Source organism: Galeopterus variegatus, unplaced genomic scaffold (genome assembly GCF_000696425.1).
Source record: "Galeopterus variegatus unplaced genomic scaffold, G_variegatus-3.0.2 Scaffold194, whole genome shotgun sequence".
NCBI lineage: Eukaryota > Metazoa > Chordata > Mammalia > Dermoptera > Cynocephalidae > Galeopterus > Galeopterus variegatus.
This window is the reverse complement of record NW_007726305.1, coordinates 243,127-267,392: the sequence shown is the minus strand read 5'-3', so window position 1 is coordinate 267,392 and position 24,266 is coordinate 243,127. Positions and strand designations below refer to the sequence as shown.

The following is a 24,266-nucleotide window of genomic DNA, read 5'->3' as shown; positions in this document are numbered from 1 at the left end:
TTGCTTTATTCCTAGCATTTAATTTTTTTTTTTTGGTTTTTTTGAGGGATATTTGTTCCTTGCTTTCTGTTTTGCTGTTTGTTTTCTGTGTTTTTTGTTCCTGAGCTTGCTGCTAATGATTTTGTTCGTTTGTTTTCTTTTCATGATTGTCATTTTTATTATAGTAGTGGATTTTTATCTTTCTTGGATTGTTATGGCAGTGGTAGTTATCTTCCAGGATCCACTCCCAGTACTCCCTTGAGAATTACTTGTAAGGGTGGTCGTGTGGTGATGAACTCCCGCAGTTTTTGTTTGTCTGAGAAATATACTATTTGCCCTTCATTTCGGAAGGACAGCCTTGCAGGGTTCTCTGCAATGTTTTGTAGTTTTCAGTATATAGGTCTTGCATATCCTTTCTCAAATTTATCCCTATTTCATAGTTTTTGATGCTACTATAAATGATTTAATTTCAATTTCCAATTGTTCATTGCTAATACAGATGGTCCCTGACTTACGTTGGTTCATCTTATGATTTTTCAGCCTTACAATGGGTTTATTGGAGTATTAAATACATTGTCAACATAGGATATTTTCAACTTATAATGGGTTTATCAGGATATAAGTCAAGGAGCATCTGTATAGGGAGGTACAGTTGATTTTCGTATATTGATCTTGTATCCTGCAACCTTGCTAAACTCACTTATTTTAATAGCTTTTTTGTAGATTCCATATAATTTTCTATACAGATAATCATGTCACCTGCAAATAAAGACAGTTTTACTTTTTCCTTTCCAATTTGAATGCCTTTTCTTCCCACTTACCATGATAACTAGAATCTCCAGTAAGTACAATTCTGAATAGAAGTGAGAGTCAACAAACATCCTTGCTTTGTTCCTGAACTTAGCAAGAAAGTATTCAGTCTTTCACCATTAAGTATGATGTTACAGTAGAGTTTTTTTTTTTTTTTTGTCTTTTTTTTGTCTTTCTTTTCCGTGTCCGGCATCGGATCGCAACCCTCAGTGTTTGCCCCCGTACCGGACCGGGGACCGGCAACGGGACCGCAACCCTCGGTGTTGCTCCCGTGCCTCGCTCAGCCAGTGAGCGGGAACCGGTCTGTATGTGGGATCTGAACCCTCGGGCGGGAGCGCCGCCGCGCTTCCCAAGCGGCGCACTATCCAGTGCGCCACCGGGCCGGCCAACAGTAGAGTTTTTGTAGATACTCTTTATCATGTTGAAAAAGTTTCTTCTATTTCTACTTAGTTTGCTGATAGGAATGGGTGTTGGTTTTTCTTTTTAAACCTGTTAATGTGGTAAATTGCATTGATGGTTTTTCAAATATTAATCCAACTTGACATTCCTAGTAGACTCTTCTTGGGTCAAGATATATTATTCTTTGTATATATTGTTTGGAATTGATTTGCTAAAGTTTTGATAAGTATGTTTGCATCTCTGTTAATGGGAAATACTGATGTGTAATTTTCTTTTCTTGTAATGTTTTTGTCTAGTTTTGGTATAATGCCAGTCTCAGAATGATTTAAAAAGTATCCCCTCCTCTTCCTTTATCTGGAATCCTTGTGTAGAATTGTGCAGAATTTTTTTTTTTCTTAAATGTTTGGTAAAATTCACCAGAGCAGTTATCTGGGCCTGGAATTTTCTTTGTGGGAGTTTTTTAATGAGAAGATGAATTTCTTTAGTAGATACAAGGTTTTTCGGGTTATTCTTGAGTGGACTTTGGGTAATTTGTCTCTTTCAAGGAATTTGTCCATTCCTTCTAAGTTGCCAAATTTATTGGTATGAAATTGTTTATAATATTCCTTTATTATCTTTTGATTATCCCAAGATAAAGCGGTGCCATCACCTTTCTTAATTCCCGATATTGGTTGTGTCTCCTCTTTTTTTCTTGATCATTCTGCTAGAGGTTTATCAATTAGATGGATCTCCATAAAGAACCAGCTTTTGATTTCATTAATTTTTCCCTGTTGTTTTTGTTTTCTATTTTATTGATTTCTGCTCAAGTTTTTATTACTTCCTTTCTTCTGTTTAATTTGGATTTAATTTGCTCTTTTCTAATTATTTTCTTTATTGATAAACTATATATTTTCAAATTATAATACAAGAAATACATAGAAAATAAAATATGAATACTTCACCTATAACATGAATATATAAATAATATTTACTACAAAATATTGCCTTGGGTGTAGTTGATAAAGTTTAAATTTGAGTAAAAAATTAGTCTTTTTATTTTTGCAGTGCTAAAAGGGAAATTTAATGTAAATGCATACATTAATCAAAAAGAAATACCTCAAATCAACATCACCTTTGTAAATTAAGAAAATAGAAAATGAAGAGCAAACTAAGCCCAGACCTAGCAAAGGAAGTAAATAATAAAAATTAGAGCACAGATAAAAGAAATAGAAAATAGAAAAAAATAGAGAAAATCGATGAAACCAAAAGTTGGCACTTTGAAAAGATCCACAAAATTGACAAACCTTTACCTAGGTTGACTAAGAAAAAAGAGAGAAAACTCAATAACTAAAGTCAGAAATGAAAAAGAGGTCATTATAAGTAAATTCACAGAAATCAAAAGGATTATAAGAGAATACTATGAATATTTGTTGGTCAACAAATTAGATCATCTAGATGAAATAAATAAATTCCTAGAAACACACCACCTCCCAAGACTGAATCATGAGAAAACAGAGAGGTTGAACAGAGCCATAGCTAGTAAGATGCCAATTACTCAATTTTTTTCACATTTTAAAAATCAATAATAATTCCTTAATATAGTCAAATATTAAACAGTTTAAATCTCTCCAATTCTCTCCCCTGCCCTCTTTCCTTCTTACAATTGATTTGTTTACATCAAGATCCAAACAAGTTCTGCTTGTTTCATTGGTTGGTATGTCAGCTATCTCAAGTTTCTTTTAATCTATAGGTTCCCCCTTAATCTAATTTTTTACCCTTTACTCCATAAACTTTCCCAAGGTCTGGATTTGCTGGCTCCATCCCAGTAGTGTCATTTAACATGTTTCACTGTCTCCTGCATTTCCTGATGATTGGTTGCTGGATTCTGAGGCTTGGTCCCACTTAGGTTAGATTTGGCTTCAGAGGTATATGTTCTTACTGCAGGAGTCCCATTATGTCTGATTATCTCTCTGTGATGTTAGCAGTTGTTGATGATTATTTGCTAGATTCGTTATTTCAATAGGAGTTTGCAAAATACTGTGTTCTATCCTATTCCCTCTTTATTTAGTAGCTGGGATACTTCACTAGACAGAAATGTTCCCTCCTTAGATATTTATGGTTATCCTGAGGAACAATCCGTATAGGAAAGACAGGATAAATGCTTCACTCTTCCCTTTTATTTACTAGTTTTAAAAAAATGAATTGTTTTCCTATCATCTTCCAAACAGACTGAGAGTTTGTTTGCTTTTGTTTCATTGTCATTATGGTTTTTTGTGGTGGTAAGATTTAGTTTCTTTCTCTTTCTCATTTGCATTTTTGTTCTACCTGTGGATTTTGTTCTATCAATGGATTTTGTTCTTTATTGTGTATTTGTGGTAGTGATTATCATTTTTTAGATTACAGATGCAGAACTCCCTTGAGGATTTCTCACAGGGCTGGTCATGTGATGGTTAACTCCCATGGTTTTTGTTTGCCTGGAAAATACACTATTTCTCCCTCATTTCTGAAGTATAGCCAAGCTGGGTATAGTATTCTTGGCTGGCAGTTTTTTTCTTTTAGTATTTTTTTTCCCTTTTTTTTTGTCTTTTTTCGTGACTGGTAACAGGATCGCAACCCTCGGTGTCGCGCCCATACTGCGACCGGCAACAGGATCGCAACCCTCGGTGTCGCGCCCGCACCGCACTCAACCAGTGAGCGGACCGGTCTCTATATGGGATCCGAACCCTTGGCGGGAGCGCCGCCACACTCCCAAGCGCCGCACTCTACCGAGTGCACCACCGGGCCGGCCCTTCTTTTAGTATTTTGAATATATCATCCCATTTTCTTCTGGCCTATGGAGTTTCTAATGACAAGTCTGATGTTAGTCTGATTGGGGCTCTTTTATAAATGACTTCATGCTTTTCCCTTGCTTCTTTTCAGATTCTATCTATGTCTTTGAGCTTTGCCAGGTTGACTACAATGTATTTTGGAGAGGATCTTTTTGGGTTGAATCTGTTTGGGGATCTTTGAGCCTCCTCGATCTGAAGGTCTGTGTCTCTCCCTATACCTGTGAAGTTTTCCATTATTACTTAATTGAATAGGTTTTCCATGCCTTTTCCTTTCTCCTCTCCTTTTGAAACACCATGATTTGAATGTTGCTGCACTTACGGTTGTTTCCTAGCTGTCTGAGATTTTCTTCATTTTTTAAAATTCTTTTTTCCTTTTTTTTCCCTACCTGGGTTATTTCTAAAAGACTTTCTTCAAGATCAGAAATTCTTTCTTCTGCTTGTAAAAGCCTGCTGCTTTAGCTGTCAGTTGTGTTTTTTATTTCATTAGGTGAATCTTTCAGTTCTATGAGTTCTGCTACATTCTTTTTCAAGGTATTAATCTCTTTGTAAATTTCAGCCTTCATATCCTGAATTTTTTTTTCCTCACTTCATTATATTTTCTGACCGTCTTCTCATATCTCAGTGAGTTTCATTAAGATTGTTGTTTGGAATTTCTTTTCAATCATTTCAAGAGTTTCCGGTTCTATAGGGTCTGGTATTTGAGAATTGATGTATTCTTTTTGTAGTGACATATTTTCTTGGATTTTCATATTTCTAGAATCTCTACATTGATGTCTGGTAATTTGGTAGAGCAGTTGCTTCTTCTGTTATGCTGGAGTGAGCTTTAAGGAAAGAGACATCCTCTTCTTTTTCCTGTCTCCACTGGCGACTCTCCTTATGTAAATGCAGTCAAGTGTCTGGCGGGCTGTCTGCATGGTGGCTGTGGCTACTGCTGTGGCATCGAGCCATTTTTGTGGCAGCCATGGCTGTGGTGGTGGCTGTGGTGGGGCACCCACGTGGAAGCAGTGTATTTGGCATGCTCCTTCCTGCTTCTGGGCAGAGGATGCTGCCCTTGGCTCATGCCTTGGACCCCAGGCATTCTCCTTGCCTGCTTCTGGCCAGAGGCAGCTGCCCACAGCTCCTGCACTTTTCTAATATTTTAAGGTAGAAACTGAGGTGATTGAGTTGAAGCTTTTCTTTTTTCTAATATAGGCATTTGGTGCTAAATATTTCTCTCTAAATATTGCTTTAGAGCCATTGCACAAATTCTGATTTTTTTAAATTTTCATTTATTTCAAAATATTTTCTACTTTGCTCTTTAATACATCTTTGACTGATGGGTTATTTAGAAGTGTGTTATTGAATTTCCAAATATTTGTGGATTTTCTAGATATCTTATTGATTTCTAATTTATTTCCATTATAGTGATGTAACCTACTTGAATTCTTTTAAATTATTGAAACTGATTTTGTTACCCAGTATATGGTATATCTTAGTAAATGTTCCACGTGTACTTGAAAAGAAAATAATGTATTTTCTGCTGTTGTTAGATGTTATGTTCTATAAATGTCAATTAAATCAAGTTGGTTGACAGTATTGTTCAGGTTTTCTATATCCTTACTGATTTTCTGAGTGCTCTATATGATGCCCTGTGCCTGATGAGACATTCTACTCTCTTAGGGAGGAACAGGAGTTATTCTCAGACCTGTGTGAGCTCTGAGGATTATTTTCTCTAGTCCTTTTAGGTGGTTCTATCCCTGGCTTTGGATAGTTTCTTCACGTACATGTACTAGTTAATATTCAGCTGAAGACTTGAGGGGGACCCTCTGCAGATTTTCCAAGTTCTCTCTATGCATCTTTCCTTCATTACTCCTCAGTCTGAGCTCTAGCTACTCTGGCCTTCCTGAATTCCCAATTTTATCTCCTTAGCTCAGGGAGATCACCATCCTCTGCCTGGGTTTCTTCTCCATGTGTCTTAGTAAGTCATGTTATTTTTTTTACATCCCTCAGTGATCACTGTCCTTCATGCATGATGTCCAATGTTTTGAAAACTGTTCTTTCATATATTTTTGATGTTTTTTTAGTTGTTCATGGCTGTAGGTTAAAGCTGGTCCCTAGTACTCCATCTTGCCTAGAAGCAGAAATTCATTTTCCTGATATTTTAAACATATCTTTTATAACCTACTTGTGTTATATTTGCAATTATGTTCACTGTGATTACTTCTCTGTCTGGGAAGAATTCAGAAGTTCTCCTACTAGTCAGTTTTTTTTTTTTTTTTTTTTTTTTTTTTTTTTTTACATCCCTCAGTGATCACTGTCCTTCATGCATGATGTCCAATGTTTTGAAAACTGTTCTTTCATATATTTTTGATGTTTTTTTAGTTGTTCATGGCTGTAGGTTAAAGCTGGTCCCTAGTACTCCATCTTGCCTAGAAGCAGAAATTCATTTTCCTGATATTTTAAACATATCTTTTATAACCTACTTGTGTTATATTTGCAATTATGTTCACTGTGATTACTTCTCTGTCTGGGAAGAATTCAGAAGTTCTCCTACTAGTCAGTTTTTTTTTTTTTTTTTTTTTGTCTTTTTCCGTGTCCGGCAATGGATCGCAACCCTCAGTGTCGCCCCCGTACCGGACCGGGACCGGCAACGGGATCACAACCCTCGGTGCTGCTCCCGCGCCTCGCTCAGCCAGTGAGCAGGAACCGGTCTGTATGTGGGATCCGGACCCTCGGCGGGAGCGCCACCGCACTTCACAAGCGGTGCACTATCACAGTGCGCCACCGGGCCGGCCCCTACTAGTCAGTTTTAAGGAGCTGACTCCCTCATATTGGATATTACCAGATTCTTTATCTAGATTCTCCCTTATAAAATCAACAAAAGCTAATGATTTATTAAGTACCTCCTATGCACCATGCATGTGTTGGGGGTTTTAAATATAACTCATTTAACTCTGTGAAGAAGTAGTTCTCTTCATTAGAGAAAGTAATTATCTTCATTTGAAGTTAAGAAGTTATTGGCCCAAGGTCACTCAACAAGTAAGTGGCATAGTCAACATTCAAACCCAGATCTGCCAGACCCCAGGACCCACTTCTTTCTGCTTCATGACAGAACCACAGAGCTGATGAATCCCTTCTGAGGTTATTTTGCTGACTACAAAAAGGCAGCTCGAAAGATTCTTCTTATCTGCCCTTGCAATAAGAGTAAGCATTTTACAACATCTAAGAAAGGAAAAATATTAGTACAGCTAGAAAAATAGTTTCGATGGAAGTTCTGTCAAATGGCAGGAAGAAAATGGATGAGCAAGTAGCCGTTAAGATAAGAGACAGAGGAAGGAATGTGATTTTAGAAATGCTGGTTCAGGAAAACATTGTAACAATTAAGAAGGTGGAAGAGGAAAAAGGAAGAAATTATTCTGAGATGACATGCTAGAGCAGTTCAGAAGCATATGGCAGTGACCCTATTGCTGTCCGGCAGCCTTTCATTCCCTTCCATGAGAATCAAAAAATGAACTCAAAGTAAAAGAGGAAAAAAGGAATATTTAGTATCAACTAGTGTTACCAAGATAAAATGTTTTAGATTGGTTCCCAGTGCTAGAACACAGTACACATTAACATTCCATGTATATTTTTGGAAACTTGTTCTACCCACATTTTTATAAATGTACGGGTGTTTTGCTTTGTTTTGTTTTTCGTAATACCCACGGTCTTTTTGAAATGTCTATAACTTTTCCTAGAATATGAAGACAATATCTTCTGTGTACATAAAAATATGTTTAAAGTTAGTTTTATGGCAGTGTCTAGCATGTTGTCCTTAACTTTCATATGACACAATGTCCTGCTGGAAAACAATAGAATCATAAGTCTGAGATTTGAGAGGTCAAGATCTGAGCCTAGTTTGCCACTGACCTGACTGACCATAAATAATTTGTAAGATGAGGCACAAGATTGCCTCAGTCAGCTGTGGAAATTTTTCAGTAATACTTATAAATGAGAATATTTCAGAGGCTTTAAAGTGGCAGGGAAAATATACAATTTATTCTTCTGGAACTCCCCACAATTCTATAGAATTTTATTAGGGAAACAGCAGTTAATGGGAGAGTCAGTTTTAAAATACTAGTGATAATTAGTCAAGATAAATCCCTTTAATTAATTAAAAAGTGGAACTTGACAATATAGGCAGTCTCTCCTTTTATTTAGACTCATTGTATTCCAAGAAATCTTCTCTCACTCTCCTCTCCAGTTGCTTCTGGCACGTTCACATGGCCCCAGCACTTAGCATTTTGTTCTGGTAGTTCTTCACTCTGGATTGTAAACTCCTAAAAGCAGACTCTGTGTCCGTTTCATACCTATCAAAGAGCCTAGTATAGTGTTCAACATAGAGTAGGTATTTGATACTTCAATTAATTAATTAATGGTTCTATTACGAGGCCCAATCCTGACTACACATCCTTACAAACTTAACATGTAAACGTTGATGCCTTTGTATGTTTGAACTGGGGGGAAAGTAGCCAAATAAGTGCTTATATATAGCAAGAAACAAAGAAATCATTGAGGCTGTTTTGTTTGGATTTTTAATTTAAAAATAGAACATTCTTATTCTAATAGTTCAAAAAGTACAGAGGTATGTAATGAGCAAGTCAGTCATTTCTTTATTATCCAGTCTTTTTTCTTCTCATTCTGCCTTCCCTGTCAGATATCTATACTATATAAATGTTATTTGTATTTAATATATCATGGACAATAATCTAGGTAAATACATGAGAATCTAACTCACTTTTTTATGCTCAATACCATTTTAATTAACATATGCCTTTTAGCTATGGTGGGTAATATACCTTGAAACTGGGTTTTAAAAAGTTTTCCTTGTGTTACATTTCAGAAAGGACTGTGCCTTTTGGTTGGGGGGGATGGGGAGGGAAGTATACCAATTTACCATTTTTAAATATACAGTTCAATGGCATTAAGTACATTCACATTGTTGTGGTACCATCCCCACCATCCATCTCCAGAACTCTTCATCTTGCAAAAAGTAAAACCTCTGTATTCATTAAACAGTAATTGCCTATTATCTATCCCAAGCGCCTGACAATCATCATTCTACTTTCTGTCTCTATGAATTTGATCACTCCAGGTACCTCATGTACATGGAATCACAGTATTTATCTTTTTGTGACTGGCTTATTTCACTTAGCATAATGTCCTCAAAATTTGTCATGCTGTAGCATATGTCAAAATTTTCCTCCCTTTTAAGATTGAATAATATTGCATTGTATGTGTATATCACATTTTGTTTATGCATTCATCTGTCAATGGACACTTGGGTTGCATTCACCTTTTGGCTATTGTAAATAATGCTGCTGTGGACATTGATTTACAAATGCCTGTTTCAATCTATGTTTCAATTCTCTTGGGTATATACCCTGAAGTAGAATTGCTGAATTATGTGGTAATTCTATGTCTAATTTATTGAAAAAAACACCACACTGGTTTTCCATAGCAGCTGTACCATTTTACATTTCCACCAGCAGTGTATGAGGATTCTGGGTTTTTCACATCCTCACCAACACTTGTTATTTGCTGTTATTTGCTGTTTTTTGATAATACCCATCCTAATGGTTTAAAGTGGTATCTCATTGTGGTTTTGATTTGCATTTCCCTAATTATTAATTGTGAAAAATGCCTTCACCTGTCCAAGGCCAAAGGATGGACACAGAGACACAAGCTACAGCAAAGTGAGACTTTAATATACGGCAAGGTTCGGGTGTCTGATGGGCAGGCACACGGAAAAGGGCTGTAGCAAGTAATTTATTCCCTAGTGCGCAAGTCCCTGCCCCCCTTCCTTATTGGTCAAGAGTACTACAGGGTGCACAATCTTCCCAGATGACGTTTAAGATTACCCCAATTTACTACCCCCTTGTAAAAAATTTCTTTGTCTGAGGGCTCAGGACAAGCCTGTGAAAAAGGCCCACTGAAACCCTGTGAAAGGAGAAACTAGGGAATGAACAGGACAATAAAGGCTAGTAACTCATTACCATTTAAAGGAGAACTTTATCTATTTGAAGTGAAAATTAAGGGCTGGTAACTCATTACCATCTCAAGGAGAACTTTGTCTATTCAGCGATCCCCCAGGAATGGACTGGACCAGTCAGACAACTTTCAGGCTGGGCCTGAATTATTTCTGAAAATGAATCACTTACATTATTTTCTCACATTAATGATGTTGAGCATCTTTTCACATGCTCATTGGCCGTCTATATATCTTCTTTGGAGAAATATTTATTGCCCATTTTTAAATTGGGTTGTTTTTTGTCATTCTTGAGTTTTAGGCATTCTTTATATATTCTGGATATTAATCCCTTTTCAAATATATTGCAAATATTTCCTCCCATTCTGTGGGCTGTCTTTTCACTCTGTTGTGAGTGCATAAAAATTTTCAATTTTGATAAAGTCCAGTTCATCTCTTTTTTCTTTTCATTGCCTATGCTTTTGGTGTAATATCTGAGAAGTCATTGCTAAATCCAATGTCATGAGGCTTTTCCACTATGTTTTCGTCCAAGAGTTTTATAGTTTTAGCTCTTATGTTTAGGTCTTTGATCCATTTGAGTTGATTTCTGTATATGATGTAAGATTCCAAGTTTATTCTTTTGCACATGGATATGCAGCAATGTCTGTTGAAAAACTCTCTTTTCCCCATTGTGAATGGTCTTGGCACCTTTATTGAAAATGATTTAACCATATATGTGAGGGATTATTTCTGGGCTTTCTATTCCCAAAATCATTTTTTAATTAATTTATTTACTTTAATTGACACATTGTAATTATACATACTTATGAGGTACAATCTGATGTTTTGATATATTTATATGTCATATAATGATTGGGTCAGTGTAATTAATGTACCATCACCTCATGCATTTATCACTTCTCTGTGGTGAAAGCATTCAAAAGTCTCTCCTCTAGCTATTATGTAACATACAAAACTTAACTGTTAACCGTAGTCACCCTATGTGCAACAGAACACCACAATTTATTCCTGTCTAATTGTAATTTTATACTCTTTGGCCAGCCTCTCTTTGTTTTCCCCTCCCCCTCCCCTGTCTCTTGATAACCACTCCCTGATAACCAATCCGAACTCATTTTCATTGGGTGTTATTCATCTGTAATATGGATATGTTAGTTTATTCAAACATTCCCCTACTGATGGACATACAGGTGTGTCTAGGCTTATGCCACTATAAGCAATGTTTCAGTAAACATTTTAGAATATGTAGTCTTACTCCTGGTGCTTTTATTTCTCCATAATGGATTCACAAAAGTAGAATTGCTAGACCAAGTGGTATGTTTAGTTTTTAATTTCAGCAGGCAGGTTATTTTTCAAAAAGGATGTATGATTTTACATTTCCACCAGCCATAGATGAAAGCCTGTTTCTCTACACCCTTTGTAGCACTTAGAAATATTTTAATGTTTCATATGATCAGTTAAAAATGTCAAGAAGTCTTTGTCAGTCAGTATTTAACAAGGAAACATGAAAAGATAGTATTTCTTAAATATTTGAAACACATTTTAGTCTTGTTTTGTTAAAAAATTTGTCCTTTCATAACATGAAAAATGCAAGTGACAACAGTCATTTCCATGTGTAGTTGAGCAGGTAAATTAACATTCTGAAACAAGTAGATTTTAAGTAGTTTTCTTCTTTTGACCATTTTCTTGAAGTAAGCAAACTAATCAATGGCTTCTAATTTTTCCCAGCTTAATGCAGATATTGAAAGAGAAGAAGGAGAAGAGTTTGAAGACAACATGGATGTTTTTGATGACAACAGTTCCAGCCCTTCTGGCACTTTAAGAAATTATCCACTTACCTGCAAAGTTGTTTATTCCTACAAGGTTTGTATTTCTCCAACATACTGCTGATATTAAATTGTGGCAACTCCTAGGATACTCATAACTGTATCTACCCAGCCTCTCATTCAGTGCTTAGCATAAAATTGGTGTTCAGTTTATATTAGAGGCAACATAACACAATGGTGAGGCATTTAGGCTCTGATGTCACACTGCCTGGATTAAAGTTCTTTCTCTGCTGCTTATGAGCTATAAATCCGTTAGTCTCTGTGAGCCTCTGTTTCTTTATGTATATCATACAGATAATATTGTAGGGTTATGTGAAGATTAAATGAGATAATACTTTTATTGCAAAGCACTTAACACAGTACCTGGTATCTAGTAAGTTTTCTGTAAATAGAACTGTTATCTTTATTACTGTCAATTGTCTGCTTGGCGTAGGACCCTCCATTAGGATGACCCTCAAAATTAACATCACAGAAAAATTATTCTACAAGGCAGTTTTTAAAACTTTGCCTTTCCTCATTTTAACATAACCACCTCTTGTTAATCCTTGTTAAGCAAGGACCTGGATAAATAAATGCCAGAATTTCCCAACTGATTTGGTGTAATAGTTCTTAACTTCTCTCATCCCTTCCCTGCTTTCCCATTAAGGTTTTATTCAGCACAAAGTAAATTGAGTTTTACTTCGCCAGTACCTCTTTTTCCCTCACTCCCCTCATCTAGTCCATCAGCCAGTCCTATTGAGTCTACCTCCAAAACATGTCCTGAATCTATTCACTTTTCCCCATTTCTACGTCACCATCTTGGTCTAGGCCATTGGTTTGATTACTATGAAAGAAAAAAAAAACCTCATAATTGGTCTCCCTCTTTCATACTTGCCTTCCAGCAGTCCATTTTCCACTCTGCAGCCACAATTATATTTATCACATAAAGGAAATGATTTTATTTCCCTTCCTAAAACCCTTTTTAAGCTTTCCATCACATGTAGAAAAAACCCAAACTCTTCCCTAGGGTCTATTATTGTTCAGCCTGATCGGGCCCCTGCCAGTCTCCCTAGCTTCATGTCAGTCCATTCCCCCACCCCACCCACTCACTGCACGTTAGTCACTTTGGCTGCCTTTTAGTCTTCAAAAGCACCAGGGTTCTTCCTAACTTGACATCTTTGTACTTGCTGCTCCCTCTACCTAGAACTCTCTTTCCCCAAATCTCAGTTGGCTGCCCACTGTTCTTCATTGATGCTCAGCTCAAATAGTGCCTCTTAAGGTCAACCCTAACCATCTCAATACATAACCAACTCCTTAGTCACTACTCTCTATCCCATTGCCCTCTTTTATTTATTGTATAGCACTTATTACTAGACAAACTTAATCTTACTTGTTTTCATATTTCTTTGGCTTCCCACTAAAAGTTCATGAAGGCAGAAATTTTGTCTGTGTCTGCGTACCTTGTCTGTTTGTCTTCAGCACCTAGGACAGTGCTTGGCACATAGTAGGTCATCATTAAATAATTGTGAAATGAGTAATGTAAGAAAGGCGTGAACAAATGAATCCTTCTCTGGCCCCCATTCTGATGGAGACACCAATGAGAAAGGATAATGCTAAGGGTTAACAACAGAGGTAGTGTCTGGAGAGAATCTTCAACTATCGTACACTGGATAGTCTCACTCCCACCTCTGCCATCCTTGTGTAGCCAAAGGTTGGCATTATTTTCTCCTCAATATCAGTGATTCCCAAACTTTTATGAGTTTAACATTCTTTCATTATATATTTAAATTCATAACACTTTCTGTTTTCTAAAAACAATTTACATCGGGGATTTTTTTTCCCCAATGTAAATTGTTTTGATAATCTTTTGAAAATTTGAAATCATCTTCTGAGATACTTGGAAAGGTCTTATAGGGTATTATAAAACTAAGGTTGGGAATGTTTCCCAATGTCACCTCTCATTGTTATATTTACTTGAAAGTTTCAGAACTAAAATTTAAGGTACTTAAATGGAGAAGGTCCTAAGTATCTGCGTGATTTTAAACAGCTCATATTCATTCAACATTTCCTCTATTGGCATATCCAGGCATGTCCCTAAGGTAAACCAAACTATAAAAATCTATTTAGTCAGTTAATCATTGAATGAACATTTATTGAGTGCCCAATACCAGCCAGCCACCAAACAAACAAAAAGGCTTAAAAATGTTCATAAGTTTTGACCCTATTAGCATCTATCCTAAGGAAATGAACCATAATATAGAAAAACATTTTGGATACAAAAATGTTCTTCCATTATAGAACTACTTTATAATAGCTGAAAGTTCACAGTCCAATAAGGAAACAGTTAAATAAATTAACCATTCATATACCATAACCATATAATACTATGAAGATTATTGAAATTTACATTAGTTAGAATTTTTATATAAGAACAAACACTTGTTATAATGTCACGTTAGAGTAGGATACCAAACTGTATGTACCTTAAAATCTCAATTATGCATATTTTCTAGCTTCTGTACAATGAACATGTCTTACTTTTATAATTAAGAAAAGCACATTGTTTTAAAAGAAAATATAGGAAATTTGGAGAAATATTGGTGGTAATGGAGCTCTAGCTATTACTGGATATTAGGACTTAAGGAGACAGTGTCAGACCATGAGTATATTTAATAACCATTTACTGACCACTTGCTGTCTTTAGTTGAGATAAGTGAGAAGAAATACAACCTCTGCCTTAATTAAGTCTTTCTAGTAGGAAGCTCACAAGGACAAATAACTAACGAGAGGGGCCATGATAATCACTGTTAGAGGGATGTGCAAAGCCTTAGAAGAACAAAAGGAAGAGGAAGCAACTAGCTCATCATGCGTGGTCTGGGAAAACCACCTGGGCCTCAAGTCATGAGTAATAATAATAGCTACTATTTATTTGTTTGTTTATTATTATTTAATGTATTTATGTATTTATTTATTTCTAATCTCTACAAGGAAGATATTATATCCCCTTCATTCAACAAATAATACTTAAGCACCTTCCATGTATCAGTGCTGTTTTAAGGCTCTGGAATGTAGCATTGATCAAGTCAGAAAAAAATCCCTGCCCTCCTTGATTTGCTGTCCACATCTTGGACACATGTACTGACGGTCAGCTTGCCCCATAAATATTTATAATCAATAATATTAAATTTAAAAAATAATTAATTTTTAAAAATCTCTGCCCTCATGGAGCTTATGTTCTAGTAGGACAGAAGAGAAAAATGAGGCTCAAAGACATCTTACATTTGCTTGCCAATAGAAACAGACTGAAGCTGGACTGAAACCCACAGTAATCTAAATCCATTTAGCAGATAAGAAAAAGGGAGCAGAGTGCTCGCTTCGGCAGCACATATACTAAAATTGGAACGATACAGAGAAGATTAGCATGGCCCCTGCGCAAGGATGACACGCAAATTCGTGAAGCGTTCCATATTTTTGAAACGAGTCAGGCAGAGAAAAAGAAATACCACATGTTCTCACTCATTGGTGGGAGCTAAAAAAAAAAAAAAAAACAAATTAATTCACCCACATACACACACACAAAAAAAAACCGGGGGGCGGGGGGGAAGAAGATATAACAACTAAACTTTAATGAAGTTGTTACAACAAGCAAACGGAAAGGACATTCTTGGGGGGGAGGGGAGAGAGGGAGGAGGGAGGGAGGTGTCGGTGATGGGCCATAATAATCATATACAGTGTATATTGACAAAATAAAAATAAAAAAAAATTAAAAAAAATAAAGAAAAAGGGAGCAGAGCATGCTGGACAGAAGGAACAGCCTGGTAAAAGCATAGACGCAAGGGGCCGGCCCGGTGGTGCACTCGGTAGAGTGCGGTGCTTGGGAGCGCAGCGGCGCTCCCGCCGAGGGTTCGGATCCCATATAGAGACCAGTCCACTCACTGGTTGAGCACAGTGCGGGCGCGACACCGAGGGTTGCGATCCCGTTGCTGATCGCGGTACGGGCGTGACACCGAGGGTTGCGATCCCGTTGCCAGTCACGAAAAAAGACAAAAAGGAAAAAAAAAAAAAAGCATAGATGCAAGGAAAAGCATGGTGTGTTCAGAGAACAGGGAATAGTGTGCCGGGTCCAAAGCATCAAGAGGTCCAAAGAGACAAAACTTTAGTCTTGGTTGTCATGCAAAGGACTTGACCTTGTTAAGTGGAAGAATTGGTCATCACTGCGTGGGGATGGTATGATCAAGCTAGTGTCTGCTCATATTGGACAACAAGTGCTGCAGTGCTGGACAACTGGCACAGACCTCCATGACTTTTTTTACAAGGGCAGCAATATATTTAAAGATGCTCTATCCCTCCTGCTTTGCTCTCACACATATTAAAGTCTGGTTGTGTTGATACTTTTTAAGTCTTGCCACAGAATTAGCAAAACATCTTTATTACAGAGGCACCTTTTGCTGGTATGTATATTCAGGGCATAGTGTAGTTTCAGAGTAGTAAAGAAATTCCATTGGGAAAGCTATCAAGAGTAAACGAGCAAGGTTTTTCCCCTCATGTTTTGAGTTCAGAGGTAATTTACTTAAAAATCTGGTCCTGGATTATTCTGTGATTTGTTAGCCATTTTCAATACTGTTTTTCTGTCTCACAGAGCTATGGCAACACCTAGAATCTGGGTTTTGATTAAATGTTTTAATGTTCATGAAACAGGAAATGTGTCTTGGAAAGTGACCCATTTTCTTATTTTTGCTTATCTAACTTAGAGATATTTTACACTTTGAGATTATGAGGCTTGAAAAACTATAGAGTCTTAGGTGGTAGTTTTAACTGATCTTGGGACTTGGGAAAAGCTTTTAAGACTGTTTACTAGAGAGCTAGAAGATGCCAGTAAGCCCCTGCCTGTAACATGTGACAGGCAAGACTCCTTGGGAAGTCAAACAGACTCTGCACCCCCTCTGCGGAGCCTCTGAGAGTTTCCTCTCAGGTTATGCAGTCTCCCAGGCAATGTCCAGGTGCCGATGCTAGTAGACTTCTGCTGTCAGGGATAATAAAACCATAACAGTTAGCAGCTAGTGCAGAAGCACTCAAGTGGACCAGCTCAGTCTTCAGAGTTAAGTTGGAACATAATAAATCCAAATCTTGACCAATCTCAAATCATTTCCTTTCCCACAATTTTCTTCTTTTGGCCAATGTTTTGCAGTGATTCCAGATCAATCCTAGGCACTGCTCAAGCTGTCACCTAATCCATGTACATAGTTCTTCGCATTTTCACATCATGCCACCTCCATGGTAGCCCTCTGGTAGCAGTTCCAATTCAGTGCCTTTGCCTTTGCCTCCCACATCATCATGGTTCTGTGCTTATTCATCCCAAATTGATTCTCTTATCCTCCAGAGAATAGCAGGATTGTCATTTTGAAGAAAGGGAGGCATCATGTTGAATAAGTTACCAGTAGATACATATGCTGGAGCTGGAACCCAGCACAGTGCTCTGTGCACCAAACCTGATTGCCTCTTGAATTTCAGTTTATCCAGTTTTTGTTGTAGTTTTATTTTGTTTAGTTTTTTAAAGTAAAACTTCACCTCATTATGATAGTTTTACAGCACCTAAATTTTTATGTTCAATACATTTCTCAAAGTCATTTCAATATTTTGATCCCCCATTTTTGTTATGATCAGCTCACATCTGTTCTTTATCTAACCTTTTTAATTTTGTCCATGACCATCCTACATTGCAGGCTTCTCAACCAGATGAGTTGACCATTGAGGAACATGAGGTGTTAGAAGTGATTGAAGATGGAGATATGGAAGACTGGGTAAAGGTATATTCCTTTGCTCATATAGCCCCTTCTTGTGACATTTTTAGGAGTTTGTTTTGGTTCTTGTTATGCCCTGTCCAAATTGTGTGTACAAACCTGTTGTGTCACATGTCTTTTATCCAGGCTCGAAATAAAGTTGGCCAAGTGGGTTACGTGCCAGAAAAGTACCTACAGTTTCCCACCTCGAACAGCCTACTGAGCATGCTGCAGTCGTTGGCTGCTTTGGACAGTCGGTCACATACATCCAGCAATTCCACGGAAGCAGAACTCGTTTCAGGCAGCCTCAATGGAGATGCCAGTGGTAAAGACTGAAACAAGGCACTCTTTATTTGGTCACATTTGACCTAAACTGTATTACCCTGGAGCAAGCCTTCAGTAGGTTAAAGAGCACAACTTTATTCCTATCCTATACTATGTTCTCCTTTATTTGGTCACATTTGTCCTGTACAGTAGATCTTCAGTGAGTAAAAAAATTACAACTTTATTCCTTTTCTATGTGATGCTCTTTTAGTTGTCAGGTGAGCACAGGGGTGGTTGCAAAAGCAACCTGGTTCTCAGTGTTCTTACTAGGTTTGTTTCTCTCTTCCTCCCTAGTCTGTTTTGCAAAAGCACTTTATGATTATGAGGGCCAGACAGATGATGAGTTATCTTTTCCTGAGGGAGCAATCATCCGTATCTTGAACAAAGAAAACCAAGATGATGATGGCTTCTGGGAAGGGGAATTCAATGGGCGGATTGGAGTTTTCCCTTCGGTGCTAGTGGAAGAACTTTCAGCCTCAGAAAATGGCGACACTCCATGGCTGAGAGAGATTCAGGTACATGAAAAGGGATAAAGCTGAATTAAAAGATGTGCAAAGAAAATTACTCCCAAGAGATCCAAGCAAAAGTGGGCTGTAGTCTCTGCCTCACCCTCACCCCTCCAGTCCTCAGCTGCCAGGTGTCTACAAAACTGAATTTGGGAAACCACAGACTTCTCAGTCAGGGCCTTGTGGAATATGGCTGTATTACACCTCCATTCTCCCACATTCTGTTCTCTGAATCGGTTAGCCAAAATGCTAAATTGTACGTGTTTTGGTTTGGCAGAGAGAAGAAACAAACCAGAGAGAGAACGTGTTATCTCTGGTTAGTTTATGTAGTAAAACTCTTAGCTGGCTCTTGCTCTCCCTCACTGTCAGAGCCTCCCTGGCTAGCCCAGGTCCTACCAGTCCATTTCAGAGAATTATGAGCCTGCCAGAGCCTCCTTTCCACACCCAAGTGGCCCTAGGCTTAGCTCATCCTAGGGACACTTGACTTTACAGGAAACGCCTAATTCAACAATTTGGTTTGTCCTCTCTAGTTTTCTATCACAGCAGGCCTGGCATGCAAAGGAATAAGGAACATGTTAGCCAATCTTGTTTGCATGGTGATTGTGACCACTGTGCCTGACATATACAGAACTTGGGGAAGTCAGAAACTCAGCCAATTATTTTATCTTCACACACAAAAAATAATACTAGTCCCTTTTTTATTGTTCTTCACTGAGTTTACTGAATTGACTAATTTGAATTGATATTTTCAATAGAACCGTATAGAATTGTTTGATAACTGGTTAAGAAAAACTAAAATCAGTACTGTAATGAGATATGAAAGAGGAAAGTAAGGTGCAACACAAAGTTGGGGTTTGGGTGGTAATTTTAGGCTCATTTGCTTCTAATGAGGCTGACAAGTTATAATAGTTATAACTTAGCTCTAGAGAAAAGGAATGTGTGCGGTCAGAGAGCAGCCAGGCTTTCCTTCTTGAGGAGATGAGCACCTGATAACCTTGCTTCCCTTTGCAGCAGATCTCTCCTTCCCCCAAGCCACACGCCTCCCTGCCTCCACTGCCATTGTATGACCAGCCTCCCAGCAGCCCTTATCCCAGCCCAGATAAGAGGAGCTCCCAGTACTTTTCCCGGTCTCCTTCAGCAAATGGTAAGGGTAATTTCTCCTGCACATGGGTCTAAATGCATTTTCACTTCAGAAATTCACACATTCACCTGAAGAGCAAACAGATCTGCATTAACATTTTGTTGCTCAACAACACAATTAAAATGAGCTTCTTTGGTTCTCTCCCTTAGAAAACTGCCTCCATGCCGAATCACCAGGATTCTCACAGGCATCAAGGCTCACGCCTGAGACCTCATATGGCAAGCTGCGACCTGTAAGTCTCCTATATGGCAGGGTTATAGAATGTGTAGTTCTTCCAAATTGAAAGTTGAAATTATTCCCCTTGGCCCCTGTGTTGTCACTAATTCTGCTAAGCAAGGGTGAAATGGGTTCGGGAAGGTAAAAAGGGCTACTGAAAAGGAAGGCTATGAAAGTCAGCTCATCTTGGGACGTTTAGTCTACACCAGAAATTTTCTCACTGAGCTATGCTGAGATTGCAAAATGATAGCTGTGACAGCGTATTTAAATTTTAACAAGCTCTATGAGCATTAAAGTAGTCTAATTGTGAAACAGAAGTGCTTTTTAAAAGCAAGCATGTATTGAAGACCTATTTTCCAGGCTTGTATTTGCCTGTTTGAGGGACACTGAGATGAAATAATATGACACACTTCATGGTCTCAAAGAGTTTCTGTTCTCAGGGTGAATACACTCCTGCAAAAGTTATTACTACTCACCCTTCACTCTACTGCAATCTTGATTCCACCCCACCGCTATACTTAAAGGTCATGACTTTCACATTGGTAATCCAGTGGATATTTTGCAATTTTATTTTCCTTGATCCCTTATCAGATTTTTGACACCATTCCTTGAACCACTAGCTTCCTTCAGCAGATGTGTATTGAGTGCCTTGTTAAGGACTTGGGTCTTTATCCTAAGTGTGATAGAAAACCATTGGAAGGTGGTAAGCAGGATAGTGTTGTGACTGGTTTTGCATTTTTAAAACATTGCTATGACCGCTAAGTGGAAAGTGAATGGAAGGTGGCAGGATGGATATGGGAAGCCATTAGGGGGCTGGAGCAGTGGTCCAAGCAAGAGGTGGTGGTAGAATGCAGGGGGGAGTGGGAGTGGGAATGGAGGGAAGTGGATTGATTTGCTTGTTCCGCCCCACTTTCCTGGTTTGCTTTCTGCCTCTCTGTATCTTCCTATTCTCGGAACTTTGCAGCCTTTTCTGCCTCTGTCCATCTCTGCTGATACTTCTAATGGTCCTGTCCCCAGGCTGCTTCTCTTGAAGAAGTCACTAAATGCACTTTTCCCAAGTGATCTCATCTATTCCCACGGGTGTAATAACCATTTATATGCCAACAACTCCCACATTTATAACTGCCTATCCATTCTCTTCCTTGAGCTTCAGGCTTGGGGAGGTCTCAACTTACATGTCCCAGACCCCCAGAACTCATCAAAAATGAATTAATTATCTTCCCTCCTGAACAAGCTTCTTCTCCTGTATTGCCTGTCTTGCTGAATAGAACCCCCATCCTACTAGTGCTCTAACATCATTCTTGATATCTCCCTGGCTCTGCCACCCACAAACAGTCATCACCAAATGCTGCCAAGTTTACCTTGGACACAGCTCTCAAATCCTTCCAGTTCTCTGCTCCCTCCACTGCCGGTACTCTAGCTCAGGCTACCATCAACTCTCCTTCAGATAACTACAAAAGTCTTCTTAATTGTTTTTTTTTTACTTATACTCTTGCCCATCTCCAATCTTTTCTCCAAACTGTTATCTGAGTCTTTGCACAGATCTGATACTGCTTAAAAGCCACCAAACACTCCTTTTTGCCTATAGAATAAAGCACAGATTTCTTAACATGGCTTAACAAGGCATTTCATGACTTAACCCCAGCCTACCTCTCTAGCCTCATCTCTTACAACTCTCTTCCCAAGACATGCTGAAATGTTGTTAGTTCTCTAAACATTGCTATCTCTTGCTTCCAACTCCAGGCCTTTGCTTTGGAGAAGAATTTTAGGGCTACAGTTACTCTTGTGTCACTGAGGCTTTCAGGCTAGGCAAGAACCTGATTCATGGGTTTGACATTTCATCTAAAACAACTGCTTCTCAGTATGGGAAATAGTGAAGATTAGGTTGAAAGCATGTGCTTAGAGCATTTCTGAGACCCCTAAGGTGCCCGTGTCCTTGGATAGGTGAGGGGACGCTGACAATCCATCTAATTGTTTTCTGCTCAGGTCCGGGCAGCTCCCCCTCCACCTACACAGAACCACCGAAGGCCAGCAGAGAAGATCGAGGATGTGGAAATCACGCTGGTGTGACGATGGCTTTGGCCATACATTACTGTTACAATCAAGGCCAGGCTTGGAGTTTGGCTAGTCTTGTTTTTTAGGCACCTTTGCATGATGATGACTCTTGAACAGAGCAAAAACAAAGAGGATTATATGTGACTGGTTGGCCTGGTGAGCTTCTCCCATGTTTTGAATATTTTGTGCCTTTTTTTGTTGTCATTTTCTATGTCATCTCTCCTACCATAGCACAAATCCTAGTGGACCCTAGAAACAGAGATGGGACAGCCCTCATGCCTAACAGTGGTCCATTTTTATATGAAACTCAAGACCAGGCCTCATTCCAGGGCACAGTCACAGAATTACTGATCATGTGCACTCGTACAGTATATTACTGTGGCCACAAGGACGTGGCAGAGATTCTCATCTTTATTCAAGTGGCTTTTGCTCATTTGATTGTTAATCAGATCATGTTGGCTACATAAGGAAACAAAGGAGGGATTTCAGGAGAGGCTGGCTCCTCCCCAAGATTAGTCCCCAGACTGAGAACGTGAAACCTTACTGGGAAAAAAGTGGCCTGCCCTGAGTTTAGCGCCAATTGCATTAACACACATCTCTCTCACAACTAACAGATTTTAAATAACAGTGTCCTTTGTATTAATATTTATACCATTCATTTAGTATTAGTGGAGCTAATATGGAGGGGCTGAACTAGTAGCCACATCTTGTCCATCACATAGACTAATAGAAAGGAGGCTATGGCTAAAACAGAAATGGAACTTCCAGATCTGAAATGAGCCAATTTAATATTCTTTTTGTATTTGGATATTTTTCATCTTAATTTTTACAAAATATGCTCTTCTGACCAGTGTCTTTAGAATCTGTGTCTAGTAAATGGAGAACATGTTATCTGCATTGTTGAGCTTCTCTACTGGGGAGGGCCCTAGCATTATTTTATTCCCCAGCCAGTACATTGGCCAAGATAGCCAGGTTGTGGCTTATGTAAACCAGCTGCCACCTGTGGAAAGTGGAGCTTCCTGGTCCCACTGCCCTGGCCTCTCCTTGGGATGAAGAACCCGTGGGCTCATGGAGGAAACCGCTTCCTATGAGAAAGGACTAAAAGATTGCATACCCTGCACAAGAGCAGACTGATGCGGAAAAGGCAAATGTCTTCTGCGTGTCACAGGGGGAACCAGGAGTGGTGTTCTCCACAGCTAGCAAGCCCACAGCAGCAGATGCCCTGCAGTAGGATAGGCCTCTGGTTCCCCACTCCTGTGGAAGGTAGGGAGTGTTACCTAATGACTAAGGGATGTTTGCCAGTGGCCTTTTTACTTTTGTTAAGAAATCAAATTGGCAGAATTTAATCCAAAAGTTGTATTATGCTTTGAAAATTCCGTCCCTCCTAAGAACCTTTAAAAATTTGAAATACTCGCCAAATGTCCCCATGGGATTTTTTACCAAAAGTCAGGTCATAGCTGAAGAAATGTTCAGTTAGTCATTTGATCACTTCAGTGACAATATCTATTGATGAATCTTCTCCATGATTTTGGATTGGTTTTGTTTTTTGCATTTCTTAACCTGTTGATCTATTTGAGGTCTTTTTGTTTATCAAACTTATTCTTAAGTTTAAAAACGAAATTAAAAGGGTGGGTTTTTTAAAGATTTTAAGGTTTGCTGACATGCTGAAAATCTTCAAAGTGCTTATAAATAGAGCAGTTCTTGCCACCCATTCTTGTTTTCTGTCTTTAGCTAGCCAAATTGTCCTTGAATTTGGGTTTTCCACCTCAGAGGGTTATTTGAAATCTTTTGTTATATTTTAAAATATTTTTTCGAAGAGCTGCTAATTTTATTTTAAAAAACAAAAGTTGTAAAAATATGCCTCCTTTAAAAAAAATAACTCTTCCCTCCAGAATATGTAACCCAGCATCACAATGCACAGGGTAGGGCTCGGAGGGGGCCTCTGTGCAGATGTGCTTTCTTTACAGTGGCTGTAAAAAGTTTGTATTTATTATGTATAAAATGTTGAATAATAAAAAAATGGAATTAAGTTTTCTAAGTTTCCTTATAAAAATATTTGGGTAAACGGACTTTTCCAAAAAGATCGTGCTTCTTATAAAGACACTCCTGGGCCCTCCTTTAAACCACTTAACAGATACAGAGAGAAGTAAGTAAATTAATCCGTCCATGGGACAAACAGTCCCTGATGCTGCCCATGTGCCAGGTGTAATATCCTGGGTACAAGAGATTGAAGTAAGTTATGGTCTTTGCTTTCAAGGCTCTTCTCCAGTGGGGGAAAAAAGACAGGTACATACATAGGACAGTACTATGACACACATGCTAGAAGGGAGGGCAGACAGCGTGCTGAGTGAGACAAGGAGGGAGCTCTGATTCTGCTGCTGGAGAGGCAAGAGGATCCCTGAAGTCCCCTTGGAGGATGTGACCACTGGCTTACAGGTGG

General features: G+C 38.5%; 1 protein-coding gene across 1 annotated transcript in view; it reads left to right on the top strand.

Annotated features, from left to right (window-relative positions):
* FCHSD2 (FCH and double SH3 domains 2) overlaps positions 1-23,855 on the top strand; it is a 49,971-nt gene extending 26,116 nt beyond the window's left edge. The window contains exons 4-10 of the mRNA XM_008565072.1: positions 11,728-11,862; positions 17,528-17,611; positions 17,732-17,909; positions 18,203-18,423; positions 19,426-19,558; positions 19,705-19,787; positions 21,758-23,855. Of these exons, the coding sequence (XP_008563294.1) occupies positions 11,728-11,862; positions 17,528-17,611; positions 17,732-17,909; positions 18,203-18,423; positions 19,426-19,558; positions 19,705-19,787; positions 21,758-21,841 (918 nt within the window). The 3' untranslated portion in view covers positions 21,842-23,855. The remainder of the gene's footprint in view (positions 1-11,727; positions 11,863-17,527; positions 17,612-17,731; positions 17,910-18,202; positions 18,424-19,425; positions 19,559-19,704; positions 19,788-21,757) is intronic.
* Positions 23,856-24,266: the final 411 nt, after the last annotated feature.